General features: G+C 47.3%; 1 protein-coding gene across 1 annotated transcript in view; it reads left to right on the top strand.

Annotated features, from left to right (window-relative positions):
- The first annotated feature begins 988 nt into the window (after window positions 1-988).
- SMAD3 (SMAD family member 3) overlaps window positions 989-9,386 on the top strand; it is a 157,812-nt gene continuing 149,414 nt past the window's right edge. Inside the window, exon 1 of the mRNA XM_007957462.2 lies at window positions 989-1,194. Coding sequence (XP_007955653.1) covers window positions 989-1,194 — 206 coding nt within the window. The remainder of the gene's footprint in view (window positions 1,195-9,386) is intronic.

Raw genomic sequence — 9,386 nt, 5'->3', positions numbered from 1 at the left:
GCCCAGGTCCTTAGGAGTGAACCGCTAGCCCTTGGTCGGACGGCGCTAACTTGCTGCGAGACTAATCCTCCTCGGCCCACAACTCAACTGAGCTTCCAGAGTGTGGATTCCGAGAGCGGACGAAAGGGCCTGAGTCCCGTCCTCCCGCCTGGGGTCCTTCTCGCCGCTCTTCTCCCACGGCTTCTTCCCGAAGCCCGCCTCACTTCGGGTCGGGGCCGCGCGGACTCCCGCGCGCTCCAGCCAGTGCCGCTGCAGTCCCGGGTCGTCCACGTGGGCGTGTTCGGCGCGGGGCGGGGGAAGGCCAGGCGCCCTCCCTGGAGCTGGGGGCGGGCAGGGCGCCTGGTAGTGGAGGCGGTGGGGCGCGGAGGAGGAGGCGGGGAGCCCCAGCGGCGAGGGGGCGGTGACAGCGTTTGGAAAGGAGGCTGCACGCGGATTTGCATGAAACACAGACTGGGAGCTGGAGCGGGAGCGCGGCGCACGCACCGGCCGGCCCTGAGAGTGAGCGGGTAGGGAGGAAGAGGGAAGCTGGGACGCGAGGCCGCAGAGGCGGAGGGATCTGCGCATCAAAGCGAACGAGGAGAGCAAAGTTTGGCTCAGGGGTTGGACTTTCGTTCCCGGAGGCGGCACCCAAACAGCTACCCCGCGCGGAAACCCAAACTTTTTTCTGCCACTCCGAGTCTCCCAGCCGCCGCCTCCGCCCCGCGTTCAGGGCCTGCTGGAGCCGGCGCCGCAGTCGTCCGTCCGCCCGCCTACCCTGCAGCCCTTCTTCCCCCCGTGGGAGCCACTCGGGGCACAGGGCCGCGCGCCGAGCCCTGCAGGCTGCAGCGCCGCGGCTCGGCCCGGCGCACAGGAAAGTTCGCCGAGAGTTGAGGCGAAGTTTGGGCGGCAGACGCCAGCCCCAGCAGAGCTTCCTTCTGCGCCCCCGGCGTCCCGCCGCGCCTAGCCCCGCCGGGGGCGCCTCTCGCCGCCCGAGCGTCCCCCCCTAGTCATGTCGTCTATCTTGCCCTTCACCCCCCCGATCGTGAAGCGCCTGTTAGGCTGGAAGAAAGGAGAGCAGAACGGACAGGAGGAGAAGTGGTGCGAGAAAGCAGTCAAGAGCTTGGTCAAGAAGCTCAAGAAGACCGGGCAGCTGGACGAGCTGGAGAAGGCCATCACTACGCAGAACGTCAACACCAAGTGCATCACTATCCCCAGGTGGGGACCCGGGGGGCGCGCCGGGCCCAGCCCCCTGACATGCAGGGCCGGCCGGGTGCTTTCGGAAAGGAAGGAAGGGAGGGTGTGTGTGTGTATAAGGGGGGGAGGTAGGGGGGGTAGGGAGAGAGCAGAAAGGAGGTGAGGGTACCCCAAACAAAACCCTCTCTGGCTTTGCAAAGATTTGGAGCCTAGGGCTTCCATACGGCACTTTCGCTTCCAGACTCTACACTCCTTCTCCACATCTTGGAAAGAGGGGTTGCTGGAATTGGTCGCCCCCACCACGGGAGCTGCGGACTGGAAGTTGAGGCCCGCTTTGTTCGGCTCCGCGAGCGGGAGCCCCTCCTCTGCCGCCGCCTCCCGCCCCCGCGGCCCGCGCTCGTGGAGGTGGTGGTGGTGTGTCTCCCTTTCTTTTCTTTACTTCTGTCCCCCCCTTCTCCTCTCAACAGGAATGCGGTCCGTACAGCTGGGACTGTGGGTGAGAAGCGGGAGCTCGTGATTGACAGATTCCTTCTTCTTTCTCTGTTTGCCTTCGGGATTAGCATTTTTATCAAGTATTTTTAGACTTGGTGCCAGTCTCCCGCCCCCACCGCACGCACGCGCGCACTTTAGTTGCAGCACACGGTTCTATCAAATGGGGAGTAGAGCTTTCCTGCCCCCTCACACACACACTGATTTTCTCCTTTTAGTCTAAGAGATTGCAGGTTCATGCAAAACAGAGCTGGCCAGATCGCAAAACGCAGCCCAAAGTGGGCCTCGCATAGGCCCTCGCATTCCTGCAGAGCCCTCCTTCCCAAAGCGCTTTGCCATCTGTCTGGACCTTCTTTATCCTCCGGATCGTGTTGGCTGTGGAGGGTAGGGCGGGCAGGAGCTCACAGATGGCTGATAGAAGGGGTCAGTGACTTATCTCCACTCCCCAGGGCCTTTGCTTAGCTGAGCTGCCCCAGCAGGGAATTGAGGTGGGGGCCGCACTTTGGCCTCCTTTCTTTGCCCCAAGCCCTCTTTGAAGTCTGATTCTGAGCAAAGGTCAGGGAAATGTGTGTGTGTATGTGTGTAGGGGGGAGTAGGGTGCTCTAGGCTGCAGAGAAACGGATTGAGACTCCCAGAACCTGAGCCCCAGAGAGATGGTCTTCCATGCTCCTAGGCCAGGGGTGGACTCCATCCTTGGCCACCTGTTTGGGGCAGCTGTGCAAGGGCTGCCAGCCGTATTAGGCAGGCACAAAGCAACATCTGTCCACAGGAGCCCAGGGCAGGCCTCTTCTGGAAATAAATGCCACATATGGTGGGAGCGCTGACTTAAAAAATAATAATTTTTTTTAAAACTGGGTGGACCCAGTCAATAAAGGGGAAGGGAAGGCGGTGTGCTGTCTGGGAAGTGTGTGCTGGGTGTGTGATTGGAAGCCAGAACTGACTTCAGAGGAGGTGGTGTGATGGGATGGTCAGAGAGACCTGGTTCTGCCCCCAGCTTGTGTGGCGGGGAGGGTGTCTTACTTCTTCCATCAGTGGAGGGATCTGCAAAACCTGTCTTCTCCTTACCTGCCCTGGTGCACTGAGGAGAAATACTCATGAGTTGAAGCAGAGAAATGGTAGCAATTATAGCAGTAGAAAGTGTTTTACAGTTTACAGAGCACTTTCTCCTGGTTTTATGAGGCCCTCAAAAAAAAAAAAAAAAAAGGCAAGCAACCAACCAACAACCCCTGGAAAATAGATAAGGCAGTTAATGCTTAAGATGATCTTATTTTTAAAGTTGATAAAACTTTGGAAAAAGGGGGCAAAAAGGCTTGACATAGTGGGCATGGGATTCTGATGGAAACTGGTGCTCTTTCTGCTATCCTGTGCTGTTATGTACGTTGAAGGGTCTGGATAAGTTCTTTGCTGAATGCTTAAAGCACTGTTAACTCGGTGGGTGGTGTGGATATTTGCTTGGTAGGATTATTATTGTTGAATCTTTTGGCTGATGACATCTTGGGGAAGCCTTGCTTTTTCTTGCCTTGGTGGGAGTTTCCCCTCTGTGGAAGCATAGCTGTGTATGGCCTACCTTTTCCTATTCCAAAGTGCTTTGTAGCTCACCCAACACATGTGAACGCTTTGGCTGTTTCTGAGAGTTTAAGCTAGCCTTCTCCCTGGCTTTTTCGGGACTGTGTTAGACTGAGCCATCTTCTACCTGCTTGGCAAGGACCTAATGCTAAGGTGGATTTTTATTATTATTATTTTTTCTCATCTTTCCCCAGTTAGTGAAACCCAGCTGCTTGGGTGGACCCAGACAAGATGGATTTCCATCCTTGGATTTTGTGCCCATGCCTCTGGGTCACCTTATTTCCCTTGGCAACAATTGCTGCTGTTTTGGTTGTGGGCAGAAAACTTAAAGGCCATGTCTTGGGTAAATGGCTAGCTGGCCTCATGTCAGTGATATGCATGATGCTGAGCCCCTTAGATTAGGGTGTTGCTTGTCAAATTGCCTGCTGTCTGCATTGTTTTCAGAAGTAGGGCTTAGGAAAATAGATGTGTCACCAAGTCATCTCACTGTAGTGAGAGCACTGGGTGCTTGCAAATACACAGCTGCAAGAACTGGAACCTGGAGTTTAAGGAAGCCTCAGTCCAAGGAGATTACGATGGTGTGTGTTGGCGAATACGTAATCGAGCAGCAACAGCAATGGTTGGCAGTTACAGCATTGTACCAGGGACTTCCAGACCTCATGCTTACCTCTCTGTTACACTAGCTCTAATCTGTTTCAATGATTAGAAGAACTGGAGTGATACAAACTTACTGATGATATCAAGGAAAGAGATCAGTGCCAAGGAAGTGGAGAGAACATGGTAAATTAGGGCTTTGAACCAATCCCTTTCATTCTGGTTTGACTGCCAGCTGAGAATTTACATTCCACCCCAGATACACTGAATCAGAATCTACATTTTAATAAGATCCCCAAGTGATTCTTAGGTGTATATACCTGGACTTTGCCAGGCTACTAAGCCAAACTAAACTAGCATTCACTGCCAGTGAGTCGATTTTGACTCATAGTGACCCTACAAGGACAGAGTAGAATTGCCATATAGGGTTTTCAATGCTGTGAATTTTTACAGAAGCAGATTGCCTCATCTTTCTCTTGAGGAGCATTGGTGAGTTCGAACTGTAGTCCTTTTGGTTAACAGTCAAATGCTTTACCCACTGCACTGCCAGAGCACCTAAGCCATTAAGGAGAAAGAAAAAGATCCTCATATTCAACATTCCTTTCTCAGACTTCCAGGGACAGACCTGTTACCAAGGCTGCAAGAGTGGCTTTTTTTTTTTTTTTTTTAAATGCTGTTTAGATCTAAGCATTTCTCGAACCTCTATCTCTTTCAGCTGCTGCTCAGAGTGATAGTTTAGACATTTGAAGCAAACTCACTTCTGGCTGCCAGAGAAGTTGCCCATCCTCTTGTTGCTGTCTGCATTGTTTTTTCAGAAGTAGGGTTTAGGAAGATAGATGTTTCACCAAGTCCTTTCAGTATAGTGAGAGCACTGGGTGATTGCAAATACTCCGTAAGAACCGGAACCTGGGGTTCCAGTTCTTTGATTATGGAAGCATCATACAGTCTTCTGCAGGGCGATGGTAGCTATTAGAGGGCTGGCTCAGAGCTGTGGTGGAATCTAGGGGCTACTTGGTGCTCATTTGACACATGAAACCAAGGAACATTTGCTGCTTATGCCGTTCAGTTGAATATTTGGGCTGATTCATGTTGCAGGTGATACAGTATAACACCTTATGTTGTGGAATTGAATTTGTTCAATCAGTGATATCCAGCACTAGAAAGAGGGATGTAAAGGTAAGTTTGCGATGGTCCCTACTTGTGAGGCACTTATTTTCCAGTAAGGAAAATATTGTTGTTTTTGTTAGTTGCCATCAAGTAGATTCTGCCTCATGGTGACCCCATGTGTGCGAAGCAGAATGGCTCCAAAGGATTTTTAAGGCTGTGACATTTCAGAAGCAGATCTCTACGCCTGCCTTCTAAGGTACCTTGGGGTAGATTTGAACTACCAGCCTTTCAGCCAGTAGTGCAGTGCTTAACCATTTATGGTACTCAGGAAAACATTAATAGTGCATTATTTGAGGACCTAACTGCTATTTATTTTTTATTCCCAGCCATCAGAAGCAATGTGAGATCTAGTATTTTGTTGTTATTTTGCCGTCGAGTCGGACCCAATTCATAGTGACCCCTCTTTGGGTTTCTGAGGAGGTATCACTACGGAAGTAGATTGCTCAACCTTCCTTCCGAGGAGTGGCTGGTGGGTTTGAACTGCCAGTCTTCTGGTTGTCAGTCAAGTGCTTTAGGCACTATGCTACCAGAGCTCCCTGAGATCTAGTATAGGGTGACTATTTTTGGCGGGGGAGAGAGGAGGGAGGAATCTATGACATGTCTTTAAAATATTGTAGAGTAACTGTTGGAAAATAAAATAATGAAAACCATCTTTGTGTGTGTGTGTGTGTGTGTGAAAGCACAGAATTTGGGTCCTGGATCTGCCATCTTATTACCTGGATGGATTTGGGAGGCCACTTAGAGTCTTAGAAGGAGCTCTGGTGGAGTAATGCCTGAGGCGTTTGACTGCTAATTAGAAAGTTGGCGGTTTAAACCCACCAGCCACTCCGCAGAAGGAAGATGGGGTGATCTACTTCTATAAAGATTTACCACTTTGGAAACCCAAAAGGGGTCTCTGTGAGTTGGAATTGACTCAATGGCAGTGAGTGTCTTTGTTTTTTATAGAGTCTTAGAGCCTTCATGTCTGTACCTGTAAAACTGGCATGAGATAAGGTCTGTGCAAGTGTTTTGTAAACTAGGGAGCTTGACAGGTGTAAGCATTATGTTTAGTCCTGTCTTATTCATTCATTGTGCAATTACTCAATTGTTTATTGAGTACCTGCTATGATGACCAGAGGGCAATGGTGGCTCAGTGGTAGAATTCTCGCTTTCCATGCAGGAAAGCCAGGTTCAACTCCTGGCCAGTACACCTCAAGTGCAGCCACAGCTCGTCTGTTGGTGGAGGCTTGTGTTTTGCTGTGAGGCTGAACAGGTTTCCATGGCACTTCCAGACAAGACAAACAAGGAAGAAAGGCCTAGTGACCTACTCCTAAAAATCATCCAGTAAAAACCCTGTAGATCACAATGGTCTGATCCCGTTGTGCTTGCGTAGCATCAGGGGCCAACTCGACAGCAGCTGACAAAAAAGAGTTGTGATGACCAAGAAGGTGCCTGTACTCGAGGAGCTCACTAGCAAGAGTGGGAGAGTGGGAGACAAGCTTGCCCTAAGGTATAGGGCATGAAGTGCAGCAAAGGGACATACAAAGTGCCCAGGAACACAGTGGATAGACAGCTAATTATGTGGGAGGGATGTGGGAGAAGAGGAGGGTCAGTGTGAGGTGGAAGACCAAAGTGGGGACAGGAGTTATGATCTGAGGGAAGTGATTGGACTGCAAAATGGTCGTGGGAACTTTCTGGTATGTGGTGATAGTTGCCTACAAAAATGAGAAAAATGAGGACATCTTTATCTTCTGCTTTTTACTAAACTGAATGTGGCTATAAAAACGTTTCCTTACAACTTGCACCCAAAAGGCTGGTGACCTGTGTGCAACATTTTATTCCACTGTAAAGTGTTCTCTCTTTGAAGTAAAAAGCAGTTTATACTACTGCAAACCTGAAATTCAGGTTTCCTGGGTGGGAACCAGGGACTTTAGGTATATTAACTCGGGATATCACAAAGTGTCAATAACAAGTAGACACCTTGGAGATGACAGGGGATGCTTAGAATTAAAGGGTTTTGATGTAACCTGCCTTTTCATTTCTCTGATTAACATTTGCTGAAAATAAATCCTAAATGTTTGAGTTTAAACTCAATAAGAGGTTTTAGTACTATTTTTATATAAAGTCTGTGTAAGGACATAAAGTTTTAAATGACATTGTTAATAATAGGAAAAAAGTCAACAAATAGGTATAGTCATTTGGTTCTGATGAGAAGTACAGGAAGTTGATGAAATCAAGACAATTTGGTTCAAGCTTATCACATCAGGAATCCAATTAAAATGAGGTTTTTAAAAAATAAATATTGGTTTAATAACAAACTTGTGATTGCTGTATTATTATAATGGAAATAAAATTAACAAGATGTAATGGACTGAGCGACTATTAATTTTCACTTGTTAATTTATTAGGAGATTTTAATGCCATTTGATGCATAATACAGCCATTATTCTGTGGGAATGTCTCCGTGAAATAAATAGGACCAAGCATGGCTTACTTTAAATTGAAATAAAATTTTATTCCCTGTTACCTGTTCTCCCACCTTTTTCATCTTAACCCCCCCTACACACAAACACACACACACACACAGGTGCATTTCAGTTCTCTAAGGTTGAAATGCGGCTTTCTCAATCAACAAGGCGTATGAATAGTCCCAATTAACTTTTGTCCTTGTTTCCTTTGATATACTGCCCCATTTAAACAAACAAACAAAACAATAGACCTGCCCCCATCCCCCAAAATGAATCTGATAGTGTTGGTGGCTGAGAAGAAAACTGCCTACCAAAGGCTTCTCTAGAGGGTAGTCAGCTAAGCATGCAGAGGGATGGGTTGGTTTACAAGCCTTTTGTAGGTGAGAGTGGCTGGTACAGGGTTGAATGGGGCTAGCTCCTTGCCATGCAGGACTGAAAATCTTCTGTTAACCATTGACAAGTCCCTAGACCATGGAATTTTCAGCCCCCTTCCACTTCTACAGGCACAGTGATTCCTAGAAACAGTTGGAAGTTGCCATACCAACCTTATTCCCTAGAGGTTCCTTTCTAATTTTACTCTATTCCAAGTTCTAGAACAAAGATGATCACAAGAGAACATATCTAATTCATTTTCTGCTTCCCTTCAATGCACCTAGCAGGCGCCAAGCCCTGTGCTAGGTAACAGGGATGAACTAGTGAATAAGTTAGACACAGTCCCTGCCTTTCTGTAGTTTCTAGTCAGCTGGCTGTTAGACTTGGGTTCTTTGGAGTTGTAAATAATGGCGTTATGTGTTCACTTGTTAGCTAATTTGTAAATACTGCTTTCTTGGTGCTAGAAAACCAAATCCCCCAAGCTCTGCAGTTTATTGACTCCTGACAAGGATAACATTTATATGCATGCGCGTGTGTGTGCGTGTATGTGTAACATTATTCTTTGTTTGAGTTAATTAACAGTTGTAGAAATAACACATCTATAGCACAAGTCACAATATCCACTGTTGATTATCTGAGGCCCTTGCTATAAACAGCAGCCTGCAACAGTGACACACTGCTGTAGAATGTTTTGACAGAGAGGCTCAGTTTAAAATGAAAACACAGTAGAAGCCTATTAATTAAGAAGTTTGGCTAATTCTGGACTAGGCTGAAGTTTGCTTAGCAGGTCATTTCTCCTCATAAATGCTGGCAAAGAAAAATTAGTAATAAACAAGGTTTTTGGGGTCATTATGCAGGCAAGAGTCAGCAGACCTGGACAGGTTTTAGACCTAGCTCTGTTTCTGATTAGCTGTGTGACCTGGAGCAAGTTGCATAACTTCTTTGGACTTCATGTTCTTAACTGGAAAACGGACTAGATAAGCTCTACCTGAGGGTCTTTCTAACCCTAAAGTGCTTTTCATGCAGCCATTTTAGAGCTTCATTTGCATGCATCTTTCGTAATCATTAATATCCTAAGACCCTTTTAGCCTAGTGCCAATTAATTTATATACATGAAAGTAATACAGTGATAATTCAGACTTTAATCTTGGATATTTTTCCCTTTTCTCTTCCCTGCTTCCCTTTTATCCTGTGAGTCTAAATCAGTGAAATTTAACTACAAAGGAATATAAAAATAACTGAATACTAGGATAAAGACATGGAGGCTGTGTGTCTTGAGATGCAGTGAGCCTTTTTTCTTCTTTTGTTGCTATTTTTGGGTATTCTCAGAGCAGGAAGTTTACTTAAGCTAATGACCACAAAAACCTAAAAATGGTTAAAGTGTAAGAGGTAGGCATTGTAGAGGATACCTGTGGAAAATGTTTGTTCATATGTCAGAGTTTACCCAGGAAGCTTCCTTTATTTATTTTCGACAATCTATATAAAGAAAGGGGATGCGCGATTGCGTAAGCCTGAGCCTTTTGTTAGGCAGCGTGGAGGTTACAAGTTTAAACCCCAGCTAGGAAATGAAAAGTTACT

Source organism: Orycteropus afer, unplaced genomic scaffold, assembly GCF_000298275.1.
Source record: "Orycteropus afer afer isolate SDZICR_OR568_19922 unplaced genomic scaffold, OryAfe1.0 scaffold00015, whole genome shotgun sequence".
Classification (NCBI taxonomy): Eukaryota; Metazoa; Chordata; class Mammalia; order Tubulidentata; family Orycteropodidae; genus Orycteropus; species Orycteropus afer.
This window is presented reverse-complemented; position numbering and strand designations above follow the sequence as displayed.